The sequence below is a fragment of the Vollenhovia emeryi genome, unplaced genomic scaffold (assembly GCF_000949405.1).
Source record: "Vollenhovia emeryi isolate VEMERY1.0 unplaced genomic scaffold, V.emery_V1.0 DF939185.1, whole genome shotgun sequence".
Lineage (NCBI taxonomy): Eukaryota > Metazoa > Arthropoda > Insecta > Hymenoptera > Formicidae > Vollenhovia > Vollenhovia emeryi.
Genome location: NW_011967181.1, coordinates 623,046 through 649,103, shown reverse-complemented (window position 1 = coordinate 649,103; position 26,058 = coordinate 623,046). Strand labels below are relative to the sequence as shown.

General features: G+C 42.3%; 6 protein-coding genes across 9 annotated transcripts in view; 3 read left to right on the top strand and 3 right to left on the bottom strand.

The window, feature by feature from the left end:
• Window positions 1-3,534, top strand: part of LOC105562655 — a 6,790-nt gene extending 3,256 nt beyond the window's left edge. The window contains exons 2-6 of one of the 3 annotated variants that reach the window (XM_012013662.1): window positions 559-909; window positions 1,216-1,463; window positions 2,076-2,221; window positions 2,832-2,945; window positions 3,377-3,534. In XM_012013662.1, coding sequence (XP_011869052.1) covers window positions 852-909; window positions 1,216-1,463; window positions 2,076-2,221; window positions 2,832-2,945; window position 3,377 — 567 coding nt within the window. In that variant the 5' untranslated portion in view covers window positions 559-851 and the 3' untranslated portion in view covers window positions 3,378-3,534. Of the gene's footprint in view, window positions 1-558; window positions 910-1,215; window positions 1,464-2,075; window positions 2,222-2,831 lie in introns of all 3 variants that reach the window. The other 2 variants (XM_012013661.1, XM_012013663.1) reach the window with 2 other exon arrangements.
• Window positions 3,535-4,271: 737 nt separating this feature from the next.
• LOC105562651 lies at window positions 4,272-7,153 on the top strand. The gene is made up of 4 exons (XM_012013655.1): window positions 4,272-4,795; window positions 5,213-5,458; window positions 5,686-6,067; window positions 6,458-7,153. The coding sequence occupies exons 1-4, from the start codon at window positions 4,713-4,715 to the stop codon at window positions 6,917-6,919; spliced, it is 1,173 nt and encodes a 390-aa protein (XP_011869045.1). The 5' UTR covers window positions 4,272-4,712; the 3' UTR covers window positions 6,920-7,153.
• A 136-nt stretch (window positions 7,154-7,289) lies between these two features.
• Window positions 7,290-11,880, bottom strand: LOC105562650 (protein DDI1 homolog 2). 2 transcript variants are annotated; one of them, XM_012013653.1, is made up of 6 exons: window positions 11,220-11,880; window positions 10,652-10,842; window positions 10,308-10,562; window positions 9,317-9,622; window positions 9,085-9,204; window positions 7,290-8,775 (listed from the first exon to the last, which is right to left on the bottom strand). In XM_012013653.1, exons 1-6 carry the CDS (start codon window positions 11,855-11,857, stop codon window positions 8,567-8,569), a joined length of 1,719 nt encoding a protein of 572 aa, XP_011869043.1. In that variant the 5' UTR covers window positions 11,858-11,880; the 3' UTR covers window positions 7,290-8,566. The 2 variants fall into 2 exon arrangements, with proteins under 2 accessions (XP_011869043.1, XP_011869044.1); XM_012013654.1 differs by having other exon boundaries at window positions 10,652-10,864; window positions 11,220-11,562.
• A 302-nt stretch (window positions 11,881-12,182) lies between these two features.
• Window positions 12,183-14,114, top strand: LOC105562649 (60S ribosome subunit biogenesis protein NIP7 homolog). The gene is made up of 4 exons (XM_012013651.1): window positions 12,183-12,609; window positions 12,716-12,941; window positions 13,013-13,153; window positions 13,284-14,114. The coding sequence occupies exons 1-4, from the start codon at window positions 12,554-12,556 to the stop codon at window positions 13,401-13,403; spliced, it is 543 nt and encodes a 180-aa protein (XP_011869041.1). The 5' UTR covers window positions 12,183-12,553; the 3' UTR covers window positions 13,404-14,114.
• A 686-nt stretch (window positions 14,115-14,800) lies between these two features.
• Window positions 14,801-22,803, bottom strand: LOC105562648 (cyclin-G2). The gene is made up of 7 exons (XM_012013650.1): window positions 22,625-22,803; window positions 18,776-19,060; window positions 18,176-18,592; window positions 17,576-17,839; window positions 17,137-17,345; window positions 16,980-17,049; window positions 14,801-16,874 (listed from the first exon to the last, which is right to left on the bottom strand). The coding sequence occupies exons 2-6, from the start codon at window positions 18,938-18,940 to the stop codon at window positions 17,004-17,006; spliced, it is 1,101 nt and encodes a 366-aa protein (XP_011869040.1). The 5' UTR covers window positions 18,941-19,060; window positions 22,625-22,803; the 3' UTR covers window positions 14,801-16,874; window positions 16,980-17,003.
• Window positions 22,804-23,330: 527 nt separating this feature from the next.
• LOC105562647 (dolichyl-diphosphooligosaccharide--protein glycosyltransferase 48 kDa subunit) lies at window positions 23,331-26,029 on the bottom strand. Its single transcript, XM_012013649.1, has 3 exons — window positions 25,821-26,029; window positions 24,659-25,285; window positions 23,331-24,553 (listed from the first exon to the last, which is right to left on the bottom strand). Exons 1-3 carry the CDS (start codon window positions 25,951-25,953, stop codon window positions 24,009-24,011), a joined length of 1,305 nt encoding a protein of 434 aa, XP_011869039.1. The 5' UTR covers window positions 25,954-26,029; the 3' UTR covers window positions 23,331-24,008.
• Between the last annotated feature and the right edge of the window lie 29 nt (window positions 26,030-26,058).

Genomic DNA, 26,058 nt, shown 5'->3' with positions numbered 1-26,058 from the left:
AATCCCGAAAACTGAAAAAGTATCAGGATTACATGATCTGCTAAGAGGTAGCACAATCAAAATTTCCAAGAATTGGTATTCCAAAAATTTCAAACTTCAAATCGCGAAAATCGAGAATCTCGAAAACAGGCAAAGTATCAGCAGAACATGATCAGCAAAGAGGTCGAACTATTTAAAATTCCAAGAATGTAAGTAAATTGATCTTTCGCGAATTTCTAGAATTGAAATTTCCGAGCATACTTCCCGAAAAATCGAAAAAGGGGAACATAACCTGTAAGAAGATAGCACTAAAATTTTACAAATTTTTTAAGTGATTTCCAGAAATCATGATTTACAAAATGTCTAAAATTGTAAGTTTTGAAAAAGCTAAACTTTGCATAACTATCACAGTATAGGAAAGATAGGAAAAGAGCGTGGGGTATAAATAAGAAAATAATCCAGATAATTGTGTGTGCAATTTCAATGTTATTATTGTAACTGGCTGCATCTGTTCTTACTTTCTTATAAGTCGACACAGTAAATTAATAACTAAAATAATTTGTGTGAATTTACAAAAAGGAATGACGCTAGAACCGGCAGTTCCGAGTCAACGAGCCGCGACAATGATCGATTATCCATGTAATGACCACGACGTGTAAAGAAATAAAGAAGAAAAAGCGAAGAAGACGTTCGTCTTGTCACGCGGTGAAAGTATCCGATTTGGATGCGAATTAAAGTGGAGTGGGGAGGGTGGAGAGGGAAGAAAGTCACCCTGACAGGTAACCGCGGCAGACGGCACGTTGGCGTTGAACGAACCGGAGTTTACCGCCAGTTCACGGTCGTTCGTTCGGGCTTACCGTTTCTACGGGACTATGCGTTCAATTTTGCTACTCGCGTTCCTGGCGAACACCAAGCTGATGGGTAGCGCAGGTGAGAGAAAACCGCAATAGATTGCGATTTTGCACGGTGCCCTGTTAAGTCTAATTTAATGATAAGGGAGCTTTTGTTAAAAACGTACGATTACTTTAAGAACTTATAATTTAAAATTCAAAGTGCTTTTAATTTTCTTTTTACCCTAAAACTATTGTCTACGAAATCTTCTACAGAAGTGGAGTAAATCGTCGTAAATTGCACCTTCATTCAGACTTTGATTAAACTTCACTTCATTTCCTTCGTCTACTTTGCTTTAATTTACGGTGAACAATGATAAACCAAGCAAGCGCTGTCTGATTGCAGAAGAGATCTGGCAGCAGGATCTATCTAAAGACATGCGAATTGGTGCATCCACGGAGGGCTACGATCGCGTGGGGCTGCGATGCGGCGCTGAAAGAATGACCGTCGAGTTTAAAACCACGGAGGACTTCTCAGGGGTGATCTACACCCAGGGTAGCTTCCATTCCCGAGAACCGTCCTGCTTCATCGATCCGGTTCGCGGCAGAAGTTTCACTATGAGCATTCCTCTACACAAATGCGACACTGAAAGGGTACGTAATTTACACGTTTCTAGCAGTGATTTTTCTTCAAACTGGTTTGAGCGTATCGTCATTAGCCTTATCAAGAAAACGAGTTAAGTGCGCTCAAACAAACGTGGTTCTCGCTCTTTCCGCAGAAAAACGTTCACTTTCTTTTACGTTACATTTGCCAAAAGTAATAAGCGTCCAAACAATTTTCTAAACAATCGAGTTCTTAAATCGCTGTATATTACAAATGATGGTGAAAAAACAATGTAACTTGTATCATATTTTCGAGCGTATAACTCGCGATTAATTTCTAAAATTTCTCCCTCGCATTTTTATTCATTAATCTAAATAAATAATGGAATAGGAAAGTCGGCATACGAATTAGGACATTTTTTGGTGCGCGATTTTGAATTGTTTCTCGATGTTTTGTCAATTTTTCAATAATTCTCTCTCTTTCTCCCGCTACAATTATAACTTTCTGTCTCTACGAGAAATCGTTCGCAGGATAGAACAGAGAACTTGATTCGCTTACTCGATGTACAGTATACATACATATACTTTTCGACAATTTATGGTGTTTTAAGATCTACGAGTTTTTGTGCCGTCTAACATTTTTCTTTTTCATTTCGGCGAAAGGACGGTGACAAATACAGCAATATCGTAGTGATTCAGCACGATGACGAGCTGCTAACACCTGGTGACGCTGCTTTTACGTTAGAATGCGACTTCTCGAAGCCGCGTGATCTTACGGTAACGGCGGATCTTAATGGGAGTAAGAAGAGGTAATTCTAATTCAACTTACTTTCGATATGAGTGTCGACTAATATACGCTTTCAATTATTCATAAGCTTAACGGAGATACTATCGATTCTCTTCACGGTGCGTGGAGTAAACTGCGTAAACCTCAGCAATTATCATTAATTTGCGAAAAATACTGGTATAAAATATTTTAATTAAAGCGCTTTTAAATTGAAGCCTTGTTATAAGCGGTTCCTTTAAACACACTAGTGTTTCTATTATAATGCTATACATTAATTAGTTAAAGAATACAATGTTGCCGTTCGTTTTCATCTTTTAAACTTATTTCTTCAAAATTCAATTGTGCATGTACAATTCAGTAACAAGAATAGCGACTTATTGTCGCCAGTAAATAATTAACCAATAGGAAAATTAATAAACGACGCAACTGGCGTCTCTCTACCCGCCTAGAGTGTAGGGAGATCCAGGTCCAAACCCTGGCCGAGGTAATATTTTTCGCAATAAATTTCTCTAATTGCCGACACTGAGCCAATGTTTAGCCAATGCACTGTGCTACTAGGGTACCTTCACATAAGATACGAGGGAAATGTTATAAAATATTTCATACAATAATGGTACGTTTCCGTTTAATAGATCGACTAGATCGAGTATAGGTCTCGTTGACGCCGATCCGGGAAGCGACAGAAGAAAAAGGTCGGCATACGTGGAAAGCTACGGGGACGAGGTTGTTTTCGTGCCGGAGCAATGGTATCGTAAGGCAAACGACGAATTGTGAGATACCAGTGTGTGCTAGCTAATAAAAAAGACTAAGTAAACGTTGCCTTCGTTTTCCTTTCGTTTCTCGAGAATATTCACGAAATTTTCGTCGGCCGACAATCGCCATCTGCAAACCTTTCGCCGAAGAATTCTGTCTCGTTCTCGAATTAAATTTATAATTACAAATCAAATTGTATCTCGAGCTTCTCGCTGGCACAGTCGGTGGTGTCGTCACAAACTTCTTTTTGACATTAAACACGTCCGGCGAATGCAATTGCGATTGGAATTTACGCTTGGCGATTGATTAAAACAAAATGATTTAAATCAATTGGAACGTTTAAATTCCAAAAGCCGATCTAGTTTGCATCTGCCGAACGTGATCGTAGTCGCACGATAAAACATATGGTCCCAATTGATTTCAGAATGAGAGGAACGTCGGGAATGCCGTTTCATTAAATCTTATCAGCGAACACGGGCGATTCTGGTGAATCGCGCATGACGCATTCTACGTTCGTGAATTTGTTGCTGTTATTTGTTATTTAATTTTCCTTGCCCAAATAAATTATGTAATTCGTTCGAGCGAGAGATTGCTTATTTCCATCTTCATTTCACGTGATCTTAATTTGCATACGATTTAAGTTAATGTACGCGACTTTTTACTATCTATTTTTATTCCAAAGATACGATATACGACGCGATTATTTCGCCGATAACCCCTTGTCCTTTCTATTGCATGTGGAAATTTACAAATCGTTTATCGACGTATTAACTGGTGCATGAACTTAGCAGCTACTTCGAACTGTTTTAAAAGTCGCACTGAAAAACATAGAAGTACTCTCTAAAAGTCAATCAGTGGATTATCAATGAATATTCATTAATTTACGTTGAATAATTCTGTTATACTTGTAACTGTTTTCAGTGATAATGCACTGATTGATTTTTAGAGAGTACGTCTAATTATAAGGCTTAGTTTTACAAAGTCCTAAAATTATAACGCTATATCTGTGGTGAGCGTAAATTGCGGCGATAAAGTCCTTCGTTCGATACGTGTCATCGTGATAACGATTTAACAAATGAAGCGGCGTCGCTTGATAATTATACAAAAACGCCCAAAGATCCTAACTATACAATCTTATGGAAGTAAATACATCGCGTAAATAAATATAAACTCACAGACAAATCAAGTCTGCGTTATAATTAAAGTTTGTGATCGTACAGCCGGCCGTGTCGAATACCTAAGCTGAAAACATTGTAAAATTTTCTCCGTCACCACTTAATTTCAGCTTCGTTTCTCTCTGTCTCACTTTCTGGACGAGTACGTCGCAGCACTTCTCTCATTGTGCCTTGTAAATGAATTTAATGAACCATCTGGAAGCCGTTCCAATAGCCGAGAGTCATTTAAATGACACTTTAATAATGAGTAAAAGTGTACTTTAAGATGTCACCAACCAGCTTAATGTCAAGTTTCTTGACATCCCAAGAACAATTGAATTAAAGTATTTTAATCTCAAGCAAAATTTTTTAACACATTTCGTGCGAAAAATACATCAGCTGCTAACGTAATTGTTTCTTATTGCAAGAAACGTATTCTCTTTATATTTGTCGCGAATATACTCTATGGGTCGCAGTAAATAGCCCCCACTTTCGTTCGTTTCCTCGTATATAAGAAGTTCTTATCGAGGCATCGTTGGCCACAAACCAATCTCCCGGTCACGACAGAGTTTCGAATAATCAAAGTACATATAACTTGTGACAACGATGGCAACTGTGAAGTTCAAAGAGATGTCTCCGTATCTCAAATCGAAGCGTTTACCACCTGCGGAAGATCATATCTACAACAAGTGAGTAATTAATTCAGCTTGAATTATCGTGCGAAATAAGTTCGCATCACGGTTTATCTTAAATGATCGATTGACGGAAATCCTTTCGAAGGAAAAACTATTTATTTTCGAAGAACGCGTTTACCTTCACGTCCCTAAAATCTGCTACAACTCGTTTGATAACTTCAATTTAAAGCCAACACGAGGCGCAGAGTGAATACACGTGCGATAAAACCCTGGTCCTGAAATAAAAATTACAGCCATCTATTAATCGTAATGAATTAATTGTATTCATTTACCCCGTTTTGTGATCTCGATAATTGAGCTTGTAAATGATTTTTACGCGAGAGCTATAATTAACGCAGTTTTCCACTTTCAAAGGTGGAAATACCTTCGGGGCTTCCAATATTCTTTTACTAAGAGAAAGATCTTTCGTAGGTACTTAGAAAACCTCAACCTAAAAACAGATAACCGGGAGGATCCGACACTTAAAGTGGCTCTATTCGGCGTAGGTCGAGCCGGGACGATACATTTAACGAATATAGTTTCTAATAGACGTGTCCAGCTTTTATACATTGTTGATGATATCGAGAGCAACTGGCAAAGTATACGAAAGTACTGGCGTCTGGACAACGTTACCTTTCTAAGTAGCAAGCAATCTGACAAGATATTCAAAGATCCCAAGTAAGTGGTTGTATGAAATGAAAAAGCCGATGATCAAGCTGAAAGTGAAATTAAAAATTAAAATTAGAAATTAAACACAGCAAAATGTGTACTATAATATAGATTTCTATCTATAATCGTATAATCTTAGATTACATTAATATAGATTACACATCTAGATAATATATATCTGAATCTATAACATACGTTATATATGAACGAATGTGTCATTTTTCATTGTTGCAAAGCGTTGACGCAGTTGTCGTGGCGTCGCCGACCTTCACGCACGAGGACATTGTTATTAAAGCTCTGGAAGCGAAAAAGGCGGTCTTCTGCGAGAAGCCCATAGCGGAGAATATCTCAGACATCGTCAAATGCTACGAGATAGCCAAGAAAGTCGGCAGGCCGCTGTTGTGCGCGTTCAACCGACGATTCGATCCCAGTTACTCGAATGTACGAGATCGAGTTCGCAACGGGGAGGTCGGGCACGTTCATATGATTAAAACGATCTCTCGTGACTCTCCCCTGCCCAGTGTAGAGTACTTGAAATCGTCCGGCGGAATTTTCCACGACTGCCTGGTCCATGATATCGATATGATTACCTGGATTCTCGGTGAATATCCGGACAAGGTACGATTTTTACATACATATCTGAGGAAAACTTAATAATCATCTTTCATAGTTACATCTTGAAGGATTAAAAAATTACACAGATTGTCGTTGACGTAGAGGAAAGTCCTCTTTAATGAAGTAGATTTCTAATATGAGATAGTAGGTTTCCAACAGCCAAATTCAATCACAAATCTTTTTTCGCAACGATTACACAATCTAACAATGAATTTTCCACTAAATTTCACAGATTTCGCTTCAAGGACAATAAATTCATGGCGGATTCATGACGATGCTTATTAATTTAACATAAACTCCTCTATATCACATTAGGAGTCTATCTCGTAATAGGGAACTTTCCTCTATACCTGTCATAGAAATTATAGAAAATTATAGAAAATGCGATTGTAGATTTCGGTCCTGGCTGACGCGAACGTCCCGGAGATCAAGGCGATAGGGGACTTCGACACGGTTGCCGTGACCATGCACTTTCCGTCAGGGACTCTTGGTATGATCGATTTGTCGCGCAACAGCACGTTCGGATACGATCAACGTCTGGAGGCCTTCGGTCCGCGAGGCATGGTGCAGGCTGACAACGAACAGCCGAACTCCGTTCATCGGCAGTACGACCTGCAGGGTCTGACCACCGCCCCGATCTTGTATTCGTTCGCCAGCCGCTTCGAGAACGCTTACCGAAGCGAGTTCGAGCACTTCCTCGATGTGGTGCATGGTAAGGCCGAGTCGCTGGTCAAATCTAGGGAGATCCTGGCGGTATGCAAGATTGCTACGGCCTGCGAGGAGTCCGCTCGCACAGGGAAAATTGTGAATCTCAAGTGGATGGACATCGAATTACCTGATAATGAGGGAACATGATAACTGTTATCTTTTTGCTACCGTTTTTGTAAGTTACAAATAAAATTGAGCGGAAACAGTGACGAAGCTTTAGATGACAGGCTCTCCAATCATATGCTTCAAAGTTGCCCAAGTATCGCATATAAGGTGAGACTGAAATATTATTCGTTTGAAATTTATATGCGTTCTTCTTCTCTTACCGAGAATGCGGTATCTGAAAGCTAAAATACAGTAATAAATGTCATTAAATGTGAATTTTCTGTTGCTTTTTCCTTTTGAGTTCTTTCTTGTAAGATCAGAATTTGTTATTCTCTTACAATAAAGCTCTTATTCGTATTACACCAGCTTTCGCTAAATTAATGTTGAACTGATAAATAAATCAAGCCATGTTTTTCATGTTTTTATTTCATGACAAAAAATTACAATAATGTACCAAAACCTACTTTGTCAAAAGAAAAATAGCAGTAGTATAAAATCGAGATTATCTATACGTTGGATCCACACCTCCGTAGAAGACACTTCTTCATAACTGCTATCGTAACAAATATTTTATATAAAAAAAAAATGGAAAATCTTTCTATCCACCTGCAATTATTATTTTATGTACAATGTCAACGTTTCTTCGGTAAATAATGAGGAACTGAGTTTGAGCTGAGTCCAACGTCAAATTCTCTGAAATATTATCAAGCCATAAAGTCGATGTTCTAGCGCAAATATTCTGTCTATCCCATTTCGTGCTCGATTTATTTCGAGTATCTATTAATGCTAGATATATACATTTGTCCATATTCACCACTTAAATGAAAAATTACAAAGTATACCGCGAAAGATATATGCATCTTTCGAAGGATTTATAGAAAAATCTTGTCGCTTATTTATATTGACTCCCTTCAGCGCAATTATGTATACACAAGTCTTACTTTTGCAAGTATAATGCAATTAATTATGTTAAGTACTAGGTCACGTAACAATTTAATCCCTCCTTTAACCAATTTGTTACTCAGCATAATAGTATATACATATATGTATATATACTATTTGGAAATAATGCAATTAGGCATACGTGTAAGAAAATATACAAGGAAGTATACTTCAAATATAACTTTTCATCTTATCTTAGTATTTCTGAGTCATTTATACAATTTCATAAGAGTTACTCTGTGATGCGCGTTATTCTTCAACGTTTTCGAATATTCTTCAACTTGTTTCTGAGCTATAAAAATGTTTTAATATCAACTCTATTGATAAATGTGTTGAATCTCCGTTTACTGAAGGGCAATGTTGCCTTCCCCGTTTTGTGAATTGGTTGAAACCTCATAGCTAACAACGATGTTCTTCTCTAATGCTGTTATTGTGATTGTATATACATATTAGAAAGCACATACAAAAACCGATCGTGTATAATATTTTCACTCTAATAATACTAGAATGAAGATTACAAGGAAGTTGCGTATTAATTATTTGATTCCAACGATTTCACAGAACGGAGAATCGACTGTAATTAGAAGTGTATCAAATAGCTACTGGCGCGTAGAAGATACTTAAAAATTATTTAAAAAATTGTTTGTCCCTCTCTCTTTTGTTATTGCCTATCTTATATTCACAATTTCACTCTATGCCTGTCTCTTCTCTCTATTACTCGTATATTCGGATTGCATGTCACAACTTTCAAAACTTCAATGATTTCGCAAACAGCGCGGCGGTAGCCTGGGTCTTATCCCCGTTAAATCTACGCAATTCCGCAATGACTTGCGCCCTGGTAAAACCCAGGGCCTGTAGTTCTTTAACCGTGGCTTCCGTAAACGGATCATGCGGATAGATCGTAGTCTCCAAGGCGACAGGTCTTGTCGACCCTTGATTACTGCTGCCTTGCCCCTCTAACAAATTTCAATAAAAATTTCATCATTGACGAGGAAAATTGCATATACTTTAAAAAAAGAAGCAAATAAAATATTTATAACTTTGAGTTGCTATCGAGAACAAAATTTAAGCGATTTAAATTTATTTACCGAACAAGCAATATGTGTGATAAAAATATACTAAAGACAGACCAGGCATAGGGGGGCAAGGTGAAGATATTGTTTTGTTATATTAATAATTTTGTTATTTTAATGGAGGGAGTGTGTAGTGTGGAGCAAAAGTAGACAAGAGGATTAAAAGGATAGCCTGGGCTGATACATACTTACCGTGCTGCTGCCTCTGTTTCTTAGCATCTCTCGTACTATCCTCGAGAGCACGCTGGAGATCTCTGTCGTCTAAAGCTTCATCACTGTTTCCGCTCAATTTTGCACACTCTGGCAAATCTCCTGTAAAAATGATTAACAAATTATTATTATTATTATTAGCTAACGTTTCTTAATCTCACTGCTCAATATTGATTAATCGAGTGTTTAAGAGTAATCAGAGCATAGAACGCACCTTCGGCCAAAAATGATGTTTCCGTACCCGTGGTCCCGATTTTCAAGACATTCTTTTTCAAATCTATGCAACACTGATGTCTCTTGAGCATGTCCAAGCCCAACAGCATGTCCATAGGCTGCTCCTCAAGGACACTGAAGGATGTTGTCAGATGATCGTTGCCGATCTGTATTTGTACCATGTGTATACGACCAATTATGCGTTGTACTCCAACACCCTTGGCGACACCGGCCCACCTAGTGTCCACCAGACGCATAATGTGGCATCTCTCGGCACAGGCAGCGGACATAATGGTGGTTTGTGCTCCTAGGATTACAAAAATGACATCTCTGACGTTGCAATGCTTAGAGGCAATTTTTGCAAAACGCTTTATCCGCCTTTGTTTCTAGGATCGATCGAAATACACTCCAAGATATTTAAATCGAGAACTCGAGAATATTTTTCTCCTGTTTTCACGGACGGAGGTCATGCGTGCTAAAATTAAATTGTTTTTCTGCATGCCGTGCAGAATGATTATTCGAGATGTATACGTATAAAAATAGACGTTTACTCAGCCGCTCCCTCCCTCTCCCGGGATGTAAAACAAAACAAAGACACTTAAAAATAATCTCAAGTACAAAATGCGATAAAGAAAGTGAAGACAGATTTTTCTTTCACTTTAGGTGTGTATGGTCTTTCATTCGTGGCGCTGGGCTAATAAGCCACCGATTCGATTTCAAATCCCACCAAGGATTTGTCAGGTATTATTCGGTCGCTCTCCTTTTAGGAGGAAGTGGCGACTCGAAGCTCTTTAGGGGAGAGAGCGGCGGCATCTCATTTGATTAGGTCCCTTCTGGAACAGCCTTAGTGGCCGCGAAGTATTAATCTTCTCAAAAAAAAAAAAAAAAAAAACGGAGAAATACGGCACGAGGAGCACAAGATGCAATAAAAATTGAAGAAAGACTTGGCGTTTCGACGCGCTCGCTGCCAGACCTTGGGCCAGCAATGATACCTGAGTCAATGAATGCTTTAACCGGAAACCCGTTGACTTTGCAATTGATATATAGCATGACAACGGTGCCGAATGTTTCCGGGTTATACTCCATCGCGGCCTCCATGTTCGCCTCGATGTTCTTCTGCTTGATCTCTTCGGCAATCAGCCGCTGCGCCTCGGTGTCGAAGGGATCGGCATTCATCATTCTCAGCCGTTGTGCTTGCCGTTCTTCTCGAGCGGCTATCTGCTCTCTGAGTACAGTCGAAAATCTGTCTATAATGCACGGATATTTAGACCAAGGGTGCAAGAGACGCAGAGTTAGGCAAAATTAGGCTGTCATATTGAAAAACAGTGCCACTTACCAAGATTCCCAGACAGCAGCGCGTCGGCTAATCTGGGATTGTTTTGCTTCAGCAGCGCCAGCTGATCCGGATTAGCCAGGAACATGTTTTTTATCATAGCGGGATCGTCCTCGCTGCGGGGATTTTGTACTCTGTTGTTGGCGATCGGCGATGGGCGTTGGTTATTGCTGGTCCCAGGGATTCTGATAGAACTGAAGTCCAGTAATGGAATGGCTAGAGCGACGTTTCTTTCAATTTAGTACGTTCATATTTTCCAACGAGATACATGTATATGTCGAGCACAGCACAAGGGAAAGAGAGATGAAACAAAATTACTTTGGGTCTTTTGAGTATTGAGACTGAACGCCGAGATTGGCAAAGGCATGCATAATTAAGCCGAGGGCAAAGACCAAGGCTTTCGAGGCCTATTAGGTATCTGCGTTTTTTATCAGCGAGATAAGAATAAAGTGAACTGCCGAGATGCGGCTCGGTGCATCTGTAAAAGTACAAAAACAGCGGACGCTCCTCGGGCTGTACTGTGCAGCGAGTTTTCTTGGCGTAATCCGTCCCTCAGGGCGGGCCTACCCACCTCTGTTGAAGGGCTGCTGGTTGAGATCGCTGCCGCTCTGGTGCATGTGCTGGAGGATGACCGCGTCCCCGTCGCGTATCCCGTGGTCGCGCAACGACTTCTTGTCGTCCATGAGCGGCAGGCCGTTGAACGCGATGACGATCTCGTGGGCCGGCACGCCGCTCTCGATCTCGCAGAACGCCTTGAAGTTCTCCAGCTCCAGTTCCTCGCTCACGTCGAGGACGAAGACACTGTCGTCGCTGAGCGTCGTCACCGTCACCTTCATCGCGCGCCGCCGCTCTGCCGCCGAATTTGAGAAAGTTAAACCGCACACGAGGACACGCGCGTCCACCTCGCTGGACCTCTCTCTCTCTCTCTCGTTCTTCCTCGCCGTCCACGGGAAAGTGCCGGGAAAGTGCCGGGAAAGGATTCGCGGCACCGAGACGGCCGTAGCGATGTGTCGCGATCAGCGGTACGGGCGAGGGCGCGGCAGGAGGGGCGGGGGCCGACTTCGCGGCGAGTCCTCCGGATGTAAACACGAGGCCCAGCTCAGCAAAAATACTCCCCCAACGGCGGCTAGGCGCGAGATACGAGCCGACGCGACACGAGCTGACGCATCGCGGCGCAATCGAACGACTAATCGCGAGTCCTCGGACCATCGGACTCTCGAGTCCAGTGCTGCCAGGGCCTACCGGCCGGCCACATGTGCCGACGCATGCGTGGTACGCGCGCGCGTGCACACGCGCACACTCTCTCTCTTTCTCTCTTTAAAATAAAAAAGAGTAGGACATAAAAATAATTGTTTACAGACACATTTATATATAATTAAAGATAAATTTTTAATTAGGCCAAAACAGTGCGCCCATAATATACGTAACCATCCATGGCACATGCGCGGCCTGGCCCGTGGAGGGGGAATTTGGTAGCGCTGCTCTCGAATCGATTTCACTTCGAGTTCACTAGACCCGAGCGAGCGCGTTGCATCCATAGACTAAATAATATATATAGACTGCGCATTGTGGCTGCAGACGGCTTTGCACACCTGAGAAAGAGACAACATGCTTACGTAGTAGCTCTTTCTCTGTCTATCTATCGTTCCTCTACTCTTTTGTTTACCCCCACTACTTCATTTCGACAAAGATAAAGATACGGTCCCACACCAGCTATCTCTTTCTAAAGTTGGCGCATGTTTTCACGCGAGTGAAGTAGGGAACGCGCAGTCTATATATACTATGTCTATGGTTGGCATCGATCGCCACTGTTGTCATACGTGTTTACGACGTCCCACGTGGAGAGATAGAAATTTTCAAATCGAATAAATAAATAACTGGCCAGATAATTCCCGAGTTGCAAGGATGAGCCAATTATCGGAGGAAAAGACGAAGCTCGTACTCGAGAAGCTGACGAAATAGTAAGTAACTTCTTGGACAAACTCGAGTACGCCAATTGTTTTATGATCTTCCAGGAAAGTGTAGACTGCAAGTCGAACATGCATAATAAATTGCAAATTTCCGCAGCATTGGCGCGAACGTGAAGATTCTGATCGACCGACCGGACGGCATATATTGCTTTCGGGAGAGAAAGAACTGGGTGTACTATGTGTCGGAGAAGGTTTTACCTCTGGCGAACACCGTGGGACCCGATCACTTGCTGTGCATAGGCACCTGCTTCGGCAAATTCACCAAGTCGGGCAAGTTCAAGCTCGGCATCACCGCGTTGCATCACTTGGCGCCTTACGCACAGGTGAGTATGCACTCTTGAACTGTATCTACCCTGCGAGATGTTAATTTATCGAGTACAAAATTCTTATCAAGCACAAAATTTGGGTGAAACCCTCGGCGGAGCAACAGTTCCTGTACGGGCATCACATTATGAAATCTGGTCTGGCTCGCATAACGGAAGGTACCTCGCAGTATCAAGGCATCGTCGTGTTTTCTATGAATGATTTACCACTGGTATGTTGCGCTGAACATCCAAATCTCTTGACGCGCATTTTTGAGACAGTCTCTTCAACATCGTTGTATGGAAGAAAGAGACAATGAAACAATGTCAGGCTCATTCATGTTTTTCCATTTAATCTTTCAGGGATTTGGTATTGCTGCGAAGAGTACGACCGATTGCAAACATGCAGATCCTACAGCGATTATTTGCTTTCACCAAGCGGACATTGGGGAGTACATTCGTTCAGAAGACATAATATCTTAATAGATCAAATTTAGAATTGTTGTATCGCCAGTAAATAAAACCAAAAATACTCAAGGATTGGATCGACCAAGGCTGGCAGTTTTATTTAAGTTTACATTTTACTACGACGTTTCGGTCAGTAATACTGGTCCTTATCAAGTGGATCCTATTGCTTGTGACAACGAAGCATCTACAAATCAATATCTTAGTCAAAATATACAACGGTAATAAATTGTAAAATATAAAAATATAAAGCGGTAATAAATTATAAAAGGAACTACGAATAAATCTCTTAGTCATAATATAAAACGATAATAAATTATAAAAGAACTTACAGGAAAATATAAAATTAGGCTAATCGTTATCGCACATAGAAATGTACATCTTCTCACGTGTCGTGTCACCAAGAGATTACCGTTGTATATTTTGACTAAGATATTGATTTGTAGATGCTTCGTTGTCGCAAGCAATAGGATCCACTTGATAAGGACCAGTATTACTGGCCGAAACGTCGTGGTAAAATGTAAACTTAAATAAAACTGCCAGCCTTGGTCGATCTAATCCTTGAGTATTTTTGATTTTAATAGATATTTAGGTGCCTATGCTTCTGTTTTAAGGAGACGAAATGTATATCTAACTGGTACAAAACATTCGATGTCTTTGTGCCTTACAACTTGCACTCTCCGTGCATGATTCATGTGATCTTATAACTAAACGCATACATGTGCCGAAGATTGTTACATGCTTATTTTTTACGTGTACGTATGTGTATGTACTTTCATCGTGAAAATGGACATGAATAGTACGAGATTGTCTCTCTTTGCCAAACAAAAGATTACAGTATAGATTACTTTTATCTTCATATTGTATTCTTTTATAATTTTATTACAAACGAACTTTATGCATTACAAATTCGATCTTTATATCATCAATATAAAACGCAGATGCGTCGTCTTGCTTCCACGCAAGAGGACCATTGAAGGAATCTAGAAATAGTATGTTAATTAACACTTGTAGTATAGTACCGATATAATTTGTGATCTCTCTCTTTCATAAAATTTAGATGAAATAAATAATATATATATATATACACGATACACATAGAAATATTTTCGTGAGAGAGACTTTCTATTCTCCTTTTCCAAAAAGAAACGAAATTATACAATCTACAATTCTACAGGTTCAATATTATAAAATCAGACTCTTCATCTCGTTCTTGCAGTCTCAAATTTTTAATGGCTACGCTGCATCTGCAGAACATTCTAGCACCAGCTGACATCCTGAGACGCGCAACTTTGCTCAATTGAATTGTGCTGTCGTTACATCTCGACTCGTTTCCAGTAAAGACGCTGGCGAACACTATTAGCGTTTATGATGCGTGGTGAGATTTGTTAGAAAATAAAAAAAGAAAAGCTTCGTGTGATATAAAATTTGCATTATTAATTGTATTAATGCCGCAGGGCAACAAGAGATTGTATTTTCACAGATCACGAAATGAAAGTACGGTATGACTTATGACTAGCGTAAACTGGCTAAGATTTGTAAACTTATTTGAACAATTGCTTTTTTTTCCTTTTTCTTCTGTTACAAAAACGCAGACTAGCTCCTGAACGCCAAATTGTGAGCTACCGCGAATAACGATTTATCGTTTAACGCATCTGGTGCAGCACAAATCGACGAGAAATATATATATATGAAAATATATAGAGACCATCTCAAAGATTCAACGTTTTTGCCGAATAAGATTGTAAGTATTGGCTCGCATTACGACGTATAGTTCACGCGCTTTCGTCTGCCACTTCGAACGAATTTCTATGCAATGTATTTCACTTCTTACATCTCGATATCGTAATTACTCTCAATTTAAGTGTGTGATGTTATGCGGTCTGTAACAAATGCACACTGGTATCTCGCAGCGATTCTCACATCATCCTTTATTATATACCTTGATCCCCTCTTGAAATAATCCGTAATTAAAACGCAACGCGGTCTCTAAACGTATACAGTACACTAAAGACCTTAGCAGAATGGCTGACTCGTAATTTCAAGACATTTATAAAATATTTATTATTACTGTTCGCAAATAAAATTGTTACTTTCACGTGTTTACATAAATTATATCGAGACAAAAATTTAAAGTAACATGTAATTTCAAGGCAAAGCATATAACGTTGTCTTGAAATTACAAGTCGGCCATTCAGCTAAGGCCCTAAAACTAAGGGTAACGATTTGAATCGGACTTTAGGGTATCTCTTCCTTGACACTCTCTCGTGTTACCATATCGCGACGAATCAGACGAATGATCGTAAACCGATATCAATACGAAGCATCTCTATTATTACTGCAAAAGAACCTAAATGCGCACGACATAATCTCATGCAGAAAAGATCCGAATACGATTTTTACAAAATAAAAAATACAATGGTTTATCTTCGAAATATACATAAAAAGAATATCACTTGATCTCTTCTTTTGTATTGCAACACAACAGCGAAACTTGCCTCCCAACACTCCGGATTACACATTTGTGCATTTCAAAATATAGAATGAATTCATTCTACAATTCGTAAATTTCCCGTTGTCGTTCGTTCATTACTTATCTGACGTGTGTAACACACCAAGAAATTCATTCGCAGTGCAACAAACCTATATTTTATCGATTGTTCCATCTTCTCGTAATGAAGATATGGTGAGAGGGAAGCGTACTTCGAGACATAACGTAACTAGATTCAACGAAAAACTTTCCTTCCTCGTCAAATCCAGTAAGCACAAGTTTCAGCGTATTCAACTCTTATTCGCGTGTCGACAAACTTATCTTTATACTCTCTTTCCATCATAACTGTTTTACGTTATGTGAAATTGTCAACACTTTCGTAATTCTTATTATTACTTTTTCTCTCTTCCTTTTTATAACTTTAATCCTTTTTTAACACACTTTGTAAATATATAGATATACGTTTTTAGCGATGTTGTTTTTCTAATTAGATAATAACTATAAAGGATTTTTTTGTATCACATTGATTTTCATATTTCTTAAAGATGATTACTCCGCTTTGTCACAGCGCTTGTGTACCTGTTCGCTCTCTCTCTCTTCCCATCCCTATAATAAATACTTGATCTCGTCGCCGGAACGAAGAGAGAAATCCTTGTCTTCCTTATAAAATATTCCGAAATGTGTGCGCGTAATACAATGAGACAGTGAGCCGAGATTAATATTACAATGCAACCATGATGAATGTACATACTGGCAAAACATATTTTATGTCGTAAGAAACTTGTATCTTGCCAGTATATACATTTTAGTAGATGACACAAACGAAGCTTCTAAGAGAAATCATCGTAATGCATGAAACGATGTTTGTACTCTCGAGGAAAATTTTGATCTTCATACTGGAAAAAGTAAAAATCTTGCGCTTTTACTTGTAGCAGATATTCAGTATATCAAAAGTAACATTGACTTGATACACTAGATGGAAATTCCAATGCCGTACTCTGAAAGGAAAGTAAAAAGTGGGCATGTAACAAGCGCTCGTTTCAAAGATTCGTAATAATTTATAAAAATGTCTTCAATAGCGGAATATTTAATAAAAACCGTACCTCAAAGAAAAAGGCGATGCCACTTTAACGTCTCTTATTGCCATGGCGTCGGGTGTACTTACGGTTTTTCCTGCAAGAGAAAGAAAGGCTCAATCCGATGCCTTGACAATGTATAATATTCTTTAATTGTGACGAAGAGAAGTGGCAGGATAGATACCTGATCCTTCTCGGAGACGGGATCGGCGCATGTTCCGCGATGACGGGGAGCACGGACCTGAATTTTTCGGTCGGGCGTAAAATGCCTGCGGTACGCGACGAAAGTTTCCAGATTAGCTTCTGCTTGTAAGGAGTTTGCTCTTGGGCGTTATACTTGCTCAGTATGGCGCCCACCGTTACATGAGAGAAACGGAAACTTTCCTCTGAAATCTGAAACGCGAGAAAAACAGAATTTCAAAGATGAAATAAATTATGCGAGTCAAACTATCGTGCGTTTACTTTTACTCTATCTTTAAGTTCGTTTTAATCTTGCTTCGAAAATTCTCATTCATTTAAAGAATTTAAATCTCGCGAAAATACTTCTTTCCCCTGTATGATTTACTTCGATATTTTCTTCAAGGCAAATATTAAGACTTAAAAGGCTGCGTAATAAAATTTACATTGCATTTCTCTCGGAGTAGCACAGCAAATTCCATAAGCTCGTCTTTCAGTATTTGAAAGGATGGCGTGATGGTGGATGCGTTGTGCAGACCCACGGCGGATGGGCTGTCGGCAGACACGGCGGCATCAGTATTCGCATTCAGTCGATTAACAGCGGCGTCCATATAAGTGCAGAGTACCACCAGAGCTACCTCGGATGGCCTGAGACTAGTGCAATTACCGTCGCAAGCCACCATTTCCAATCTGAGGATCAATTCGGATTCCTGAAACAGAACGAACGGTGCTCGTGAGCGGGCAGTTTAAACGTGTCGTATCAACACAGATGTACTTAAAAGATTGACTTGCAACGACTCAACAAATGCTTGGAATTCTATTAGAGATTTCTATTTTTGGTGTCGAAGGACATAGAGTGCGTTCGGGAGCTCACTATCAGCGCTACTTAGCGCTGAAAGCGTCATTCTATCTTTACTGCTCATGATGCATCGAGGAAAGATAGAACGACACTTCCAGCGCTAAATAGCGTCGATAGTGAGCTCCCGAACGCGCCCATAATCATTTTCTTGTTTACTACCCTACGACCAAATTAGATGATAGCGTGCCTTGACGATGCTGGTGTACACGTCGCCGAGATGCATTTGCTGTGCCACCGCGTGAAACATATTGTTGAACAGCCGTAGAAACGTCAGGGCGGTGGTGGGCTCAGTACCGGGTGCCCATTCCAACTTTTCTCGTATCACCCCCGACATGCGCCTCAGATCGTCGGCCGTGCATCTGCATTGTGAGATCGAGACTAGATGGTCGGCATCTATGGCCTGCATCCGTTGGTTAGCGGCCATGTAAAAGGCCGACACGCTGATGCAGGCCATATACTTCTGCCGCGCCTTCATTTTCGTCAGGAAACGGTCCATCAGATTGATCGCGATGAAGAATACGTCCGACGACAGATCGTACACCACTTTTAGACATCTCAGTACATGAGCAGACCTGTCCCGAGCACCAACCGTTATCTCATCGTCCTGGAACATTCGTTCGGTAATTACGCAAATGACATTAATCTATTACCTCTTCAAACTTAAGAGGATACCGCACTAAAATCTTATGGCATAAAAATGACGCAGCAGAGCTAACTTATCGTGGCTGATAAATCGATGCTGCTCATAAGATTTCAACGCATTCTCTCTGCACCAAACACTTCTCACCTGTGTTGCATTGGATTGTAAAGTGTATTTTGGTAATTGATGGAGATCCGGTTGATATTTGACCTCCTGGACGAGGTGCAGGACCAAGTCCTCTTGCAGCTTCTCGAGTGGGGGGATGGCATCCGGTACAGGCAAGACCGTGTCCATTCCTGTGGTGTGCGACATCACAACAGCTAACTACAACAATCCTCGACTACGACGATCCGGCAGCCAGGGTTGGCTGATGTAGTGTGGCTGATGAGAAGACCAACACAACAAGAATGGCGCAGCTGGCCAGCCTTGTATCTGTAAACAGAGTATAAGCAGTTCGAGATAAACTCTGCACATCTGTACGAGTATCGTCAACGAGAAAAATTAACTGTTATTTTTTAGAATAATATGTTGCCTTCAAATCTTATATATAACTGGAGAATCTCGAAGGTCATAAATCGCTAATAAAATCGAGTCGGATTTCTCGACTTGCATCACATTTTCTCGTATCAGAAAACATCTTACATATTGAACGGTGAGGCTACTGTAATAATTATTACTACAGACATTCTAATTACAGTACATTTCCAATTTTTATCGCATTTGACTAGATATAAAGTATGTCAAAATTTGTATCTCAGCTTCGACTCGCAATTCTCGAATTTTCTACCGAAGAATTGGTCTCAACGCGCCGCTGGGCTCTCTTTCTTACTGTTAAGAAATTTCCCCGGAGAGAAATGCAATTGATATTCATAAACGTGGAGCGCACGGCGATTTAACGTTGCACAAATATGGCCGCTCGTGTCTTGAACGCTAAAATTGCGTGTCATGCGTGAACAAACGCACGATTGCGCAAGGTCGGCCGAATCTTTTTCTCTTTCAGCACGGCCGTGGACGATACAAACAAAACGCTACGTGCAGCCTCTTTGCACGCCACGACCCGGTTAAAGAGAGAGAAAGATAGCGGGTCTCTCAAGGATGCACCGTCGTGGTAAAGCACGTTCCTTGAATTCGTCCTCTCTCTTTCCTCCTCCTCTTATTTTTTTCCCCGATCACCTTCGCGCGCAGTAAGACGTGAGATCACATCGAGTTATATGAAGACACAACAAAAAGGAAGCATAACAAAGAGAGGAAGGCATGTCAACATCGTGGCCAGATAGTCAGGTGCGTCTTCGATAAACGAAACAACTTTCGACGTTTCGCAAACGGCCGCTCTCGCTGGAGATAAGGTTGCGTTTACGATCGCAAACACGCCACTTCCCAAATTACTGAAAACTCACGAGTGTCAATGTCAAGTGCGCGAACGATAAATCGGCATCAAGGCGATTTTACAAGCGATACGATAAAAGAATTTATATTCGTGCGGGTAGTCGAAGGCGCGTCATTTCCAAATTAGGCGAAGTCAACGACGTCAGTCGGCAGCTCTGCATCGTCTGACGTCACGGCGAAGATAAGCGCATCCTCCGAGGGTGGGAGCTACGCACTTTCGTCCGAAATTCTGCGTCGTTTTCGAGCCGGATCGACGACTCTCGAGCATCAATTGCGACAAACGATCGACAAATAACGTGACGACTTTTCCTTCTCGGCGCATCTGCGAGAGATAAAAATTAAATGGGAGATTAAAGTTGCAAGAGTAAACAAGAGCGAGCGATCCAAAACAAATCGAGATGCAATCTACCTGTCCAACGATATCGCGATGCTCGTACGACTTGAAGAAGAAAAAAAACATCTGATAAAAGAAAAAGAAGAGGCGAGCTAGATCTCGCCTCGCCTATCGTGAAAACGAAATTATTTCGTTTCCGTCCATCCGTCCCGAACATTTCCACGATGGATTCCGATCGTTCAATTGTTTCCTAGAATTTCTATTGCGTTTCCCAGGGAAAAGGAAATAATTTCCCGATCGGAGTAATCCATCCCGAACATTTGCACGATAGATACCCTGAATTAATCGCCGATCAAGTCGATAGCTCTCATTGTCAGACCACCTGTCGTTCGGTCTCACATGTGGAGCGTGTGCTCCGGAAAAATATAGCCCTCTATCGTTCTGAACACTCGTAAAATGTTCGAAGCCTCGTGATTCATTGTGAGAGAGAGAGGAGGGGGAAAAGAGAAAGACAAAGAACTCAATGTTTAAAGCCCCATATCCCCCCCTCTCTTTCTCTCTCGGCAACGGAGACGGCCGTGCAGAATATTCCAGAGTTAACATGATGAAAGAGAGATGCCGTGTTACGTGGATACTTGAGGGCTCTGTGAAGAAATACTTTTTCTTTAATAATAGAGAACGTAATATTTATTTTCATCACATGTCTATTATTAGATAAGGAAATTATTTGCACCTGATAAAATTGTGCTCGGCTGAGCACGCCCTTCGAGCGATCTTATCTCCGGCGTTGCAGGGGATTCTGCGTTATTGTTAATTCATCTAGGACTCGTCAGACAATCGGAACAATGTACTCTTGCGTCGCGCCAGGTTAAAGGTTACATCATCCTTGCGCGTATAGCGCGGAGGGTTCAACGCACCCGCGCGGGACGACGTAAATGTTTATCGATTTTTCGGATGTTACACGTGTTACATGACGTAAATCCCCCCACGGTCGCCGAACACTGGCGGCCAAATACTGCGAGTCACGCACGAATGAGTTACACCGTGGGTGAAAATGGTGATCAAATAATTGAAGTGGGACGAACGGTAGGTTACATGTACAGCGATATTGACAAAGGCGATCGATGTAGCTGATTTTTATTCAGCTCGATCGGAAGCGGAGAGAATCTTGACCCTTTGCCGTGCCCGTTTCCAAGTGGATTCGATATAGTGCGACATTTCGCGACGTGGACGTCATATTTTTCATCTAAAACAATGAACAAAGGAGCTGATCATCTAAAAATGAATAAAGAAATTTAATCCGCTTGCATTCTTTGTGGAATCTCTAAAAATCCAGATGTAAGTCAATCATTAAAGAAATGAAATCCGTTTGCAATTTTAAATTTGGAGTCTCTAAAAATCCGTCCAAATGACATAAACAATGTAAATGTCGAATCTTAAGCTAAATGTTTGCAATCTTAAATTTAAAATCTCTAAAAATTCATCCACATAATACAAATCGATTGACAAAGACCTTAAATATCGAATCTTAAATCCGGAGTCTCTACAAAGACATAAAATTTGTAATTTCGAAGCAGCTGATCGTGGCGAATCGAGAACGAGACGAGCGATTCCCCGCTCGTCTGCGGGAAACGACTTGGAGAACAAAGGGTCGAGGGTCGCTCGGTTCACAGGCGAACCGGGGGAAACTTCGCTTCCTCGCAAAGTTTCGCCGCGTCGAGCTGTCAGAATGCCAAGTGTCTTATTTTGATTACGATTTCGTTGTTGCACTGACCTCGTTTGCGAACGGATGAAAGAAACTATGATGTAGATACTCGCGACGGAGTTACGCGGCCGGGTACAATGACCCGCGGCATCGCTTCCCTCGCAAATCGCGGGCTTAATCGATAGAAACTGCAAGGGAGCCTCGTTCGAAAGCAACTTCGCGGATCTCCCGAGTGTCGGCGACTCCCGATGCCGTCGACGGGGAAGCTTCTGCCTTGAACGGAACGGTTTCTCCATTTCCAAGTGACACAAACTGAGGGCCGACGCGCTTCACACAAACTATTTCGAGTCGACAAAACGATCGGGAATCCGTTCGCTCGGCTGAAAATTCGCGCACGTTCCTCGCATTCGAACGCAACAATGGGAGGGGAACGAGAACGAGCCATGAGCCGATCAACCCACCGAAATGTCGAGTCGCTCCGTTCTTTTTCCTCCCTTTTTCTTTCCGTTACTCGTCATCGCGAAGCCGATTAAAGGCAAACGCAGAGTTCAGATTAGCGGCGAGCACTCACCCGGATGCGTCCGAAACGCCTCTACGTCGGCGAATCACCCAATTTTGGCCCGCCTCTTGCTGCTCGGTTCAAGAGGATAAACAGAATCAGGTACTACGCCAACTGACGGTTGGCCCCGACGGTCGTGCGAAGGGACGGCCTTCTCCTCCGCCCCCACCAGGTCGCTTAATGCGTCGTCGTTTCAGCTGATCATCGCGGGGGCCAATCGGCGCGTTGGGGAATCAGGCTCGGCTACCGTCGGCGAACGTTGGCAGCACTTGAAGAGTTACCGCATTTGAAATTATCCCGCGCAAAGCTACCTGCGTGTAGACCGGTCGTACACTTGCTGCGACAATCAATCACTCGTCGAGAGATTAAGATCGAACGTTGAGCAATTGAACGACTTAGGCCCGGTTTCCAAACGTCGCTTAACTTTAGTCTCAGTTTAATTCACGGTTGTCTCCTTCTAAAGTAACAGCTGGAAAGAGACAAAGGACGAATTGAGCTACGCTTAAAGTTGAACGTTTGAAATTTGAATTACATTTAAAACCTAAACCTATAAATCTAAACGTATTTTAAAATATATAAATTCGAGAAACTTGAATATTACACACAGAGCCGAGATAATTTGAAAATGTATCGACATACGAACGCAACTACAGTTGTCAAATGAAAATTGACCCTGCGGCTCGAGCAAGATTAACGGCGAATAATTTTCAGCGCACACTTGTCCTCAAATTATTTATATATTTTTAAATATACAAATTCGACGAAATTCTCTAATTCTTACAGAGCTTACAAATATCTCAACATATAAATTCGGTGAAATTCCAACTATACACTGAGCCTACGTACGTTTCAAAATGTATTGAAGATATGTCGAACACAGCTGCAATTGTGAAATAAGAATTCACCCTACCGGCTCAAACAAGATCAAATAACTATAATAATTTTTAGCATTTATTCGTCCCGATTAGCATCGGCGATCTCTTAGTACAATCTTACATAGAATCTATTGCAATGGTTTTATATACAGTGCTCTATTTCTTGAAGAAATGTGGGAACACAAATGTAAACCGCATGGGAATTTCCTCGATTTTCCTTTTTGCTTCCTCCCGAAGAACCATTATAAAATCTTAACATGTACGTACAGGAATGCGACTTTTTTTTTACGACACAGCGTCACGTTATCCATAGAGAGCTGCGTTTAACAGCGTTGATATCGGGAATCGCACGCACCGCGGTGTGAAACGACGTTAAATAAGATAGTATTCCAACTTTCTACCCTTATTAGTTCTCCTATACTAGTATCACACTTTCCGCGAGAAGAAAAAGAAGTGATACCGCAGCCTTTGAGAAAGAACGTCCGATCGGCTCGACGACAAGGTCCGCGAGCGTCGGGACGTTATTCGGACTTGGGCTTCGTGTCCTCCTTGTAGTGGAGTAAGACGAGGGAGAAGAGGAACACGCCGGCCATCATGGAGAAGGCGCTTATGTAATACGGGAAGGCGCTCGGTATAAAGCGTTCGTATTGCGTGTGCTGCAGCGGACGCACGGAGACCTGCGTGGTGCTGTAGAGATGCGTCAGTCCGATGCGCGTATAGTCCACCTTGAACTGGTACACCCCGTAAACGTCGGGGATCTTGAACCTGCCCTCGTAGCGGCCGTTCCCCACCGGCTTCATCGTCATACGCACGAACGGGTCGATCCGCACGAACTCCAGCTGCAGATCGTTCGTCTCGTAGGGCACCCACTTGCCGTTCGACAGCCGCTCGACCTCGATCGAGTACACCACGTCGTCCATGATCGTGTACGCGGCCGGCGGCTGCGTCTCGCCGACCCGATGGTGGTGAACGGACGACACGCGTATGACGCCGTTCTCCTTGAACACCCACTGCGCCATCGCCTTGGCCACCACCTGGTTGCCGGACTTGTCGTATTTCTGGCCACCTACGAGCAAACGAGCTTCTTTAAGTCTCACGTAAATCCTCTCGACATCCTAAATGAAAAATCACTTTCTCCTCTTTTTTCCCTGCTTGGTTCTCGTTTCTTTACCTTGTCCCTTTTGAACCGGGCTGGTGAACGCCTCGTCGCTGAAGAAAAACAGCGAGCCCGAGAACAAAACTCGGGCGTTGTTTCTCGCCTGCAGAGCCGCTATCAGCAAGGTATTCTTGCCAACGCCGTGCGGATACTCCTTGACCGGTTGATCCGGATAATAGGTGTACGCGGAGGTGGATGCCGATAATAAGCGTAAGATTAATGGGTTATCCGTGTCCGCGATCAGGCCGGTTCCCTGATACAGCAACGGGGGTATGTCCTTGCTGCCGACGATGACCGGGGCGTCGATCAGATTCGCCGGATCCGCCACTACAGTGGTGTGCTGGCCGCTGTCGGAAACGTCGTAGTTCATGTGATCGATGACGGTGGAGCCCTCCTCGTCCACCTCCAGGCCGCACTCCGAGGCCAGTTCGTGCAAAGCGTCGCCCGACTGCGAGGAGCCGGCGAGCAGAACGTTCCCGCCGCCGTCTATGAACTCCGTTATCGCGTCCACGCTCAGAGCGCCGCCAAACTCCTCCACCGTGGGCGCGAATATGATCAGATGCTTGTACAGATACTCGCCGTACTTGGAGAGCTGCAGGGTCGAGTCGTCAGCCGACTTGAACGTCAAGGCGTAATCGCTGTCTGCAACGATTTTAAACAGGCCATTTAGTGTCAATTCTAGCCAACTTATTCAACCGTCTTTTAACAAGAGCAACGATTACACACCAGTACACAGAAGTGAATAATTACCCAGACAGCACGCATGTCTAAAAGACAACTGAATGACGTCTTAAGGATGTCTTTTAGACGTGTGTGCTGTCCGGGTAGACAACATTGTAAATAGCGTATTATAAAAATGACCAGAGACCAATTGCGTTGAAACCAACAAGTTATCACGCGGTGAATACTTTCGGAAATATCAATGAACGCGTTATTCGTGTCGTTAAATAGCGTATACAGATCCTTGGAGAAAAGCTGAAAGCGGATCGATATTTTGCGCTTCGACGTCGTCTGCGAGCACGGACGAGAAAGGAAGACTTGAGGAAGATCGAATTGTCGGTCATCAATCTCCGCGGGCTCGGAGGCGACTCGTGTTCCGCACGTCGCGTCCGACGTCCACGACGACGTATAACGCAGGCGAGAAACGCTCGGGGGGAGATAGACAAAGCGCCAGTACCCTGCAACATCTTGAAGAATATCGAGTGTGTCTCCTTGATCGCGAGATTGTCGAGCAGGACGAGGACCGGTCCGCCGGCGTTCGAGCCGGCGAACACGAGGAACAGGCAGAATAACCTCCCTGCGAGCCTCATCGTGCACCACTTGTGACGAAAAACCTGCCAGCGGAGCCACGTCGAACGTCGACTCGTCGTACGGCGCGTTCGCAAACGCCGGAGGCCGCGGCCGCTCCCTCCTCG

Coding starts and splice junctions, on each gene's coding strand:
- LOC105562648 (XM_012013650.1), bottom strand. CDS start 18,940: ATGTCGCACACCACAGGAATGGACACGGTCTTGCCTGTACCGGATGCC. Junction 18,593..18,775: donor TACAATCCAATGCAACACAG/GTGAGAAGTGTT, acceptor CGAATGTTCCAG/GACGATGAGATAACGGTTGG. Junction 17,840..18,175: donor TGTACACCAGCATCGTCAAG/GCACGCTATCAT, acceptor GTTCTGTTTCAG/GAATCCGAATTGATCCTCAG.
- LOC105562649 (XM_012013651.1), top strand. CDS start 12,554: ATGAGCCAATTATCGGAGGAAAAGACGAAGCTCGTACTCGAGAAGCTG. Junction 12,610..12,715: donor CTCGAGAAGCTGACGAAATA/GTAAGTAACTTC, acceptor AAATTTCCGCAG/CATTGGCGCGAACGTGAAGA. Junction 13,154..13,283: donor CTATGAATGATTTACCACTG/GTATGTTGCGCT, acceptor TTAATCTTTCAG/GGATTTGGTATTGCTGCGAA.
- LOC105562651 (XM_012013655.1), top strand. CDS start 4,713: ATGGCAACTGTGAAGTTCAAAGAGATGTCTCCGTATCTCAAATCGAAG. Junction 5,459..5,685: donor AAGATATTCAAAGATCCCAA/GTAAGTGGTTGT, acceptor ATTGTTGCAAAG/CGTTGACGCAGTTGTCGTGG. Junction 6,068..6,457: donor TCGGTGAATATCCGGACAAG/GTACGATTTTTA, acceptor ATGCGATTGTAG/ATTTCGGTCCTGGCTGACGC.
- LOC105562650 (XM_012013653.1), bottom strand. CDS start 11,857: ATGGTCCGAGGACTCGCGATTAGTCGTTCGATTGCGCCGCGATGCGTC. Junction 10,843..11,219: donor CCAGCAGCCCTTCAACAGAG/GTGGGTAGGCCC, acceptor ACTGGACTTCAG/TTCTATCAGAATCCCTGGGA. Junction 9,623..10,307: donor TAAAGCATTCATTGACTCAG/GTATCATTGCTG, acceptor TTGTAATCCTAG/GAGCACAAACCACCATTATG.
- LOC105562647 (XM_012013649.1), bottom strand. CDS start 25,953: ATGAGGCTCGCAGGGAGGTTATTCTGCCTGTTCCTCGTGTTCGCCGGC. Junction 25,286..25,820: donor ATTCTTCAAGATGTTGCAGG/GTACTGGCGCTT, acceptor AAATCGTTGCAG/ACAGCGATTACGCCTTGACG. Junction 24,554..24,658: donor CCCGGTTCAAAAGGGACAAG/GTAAAGAAACGA, acceptor GTTTGCTCGTAG/GTGGCCAGAAATACGACAAG.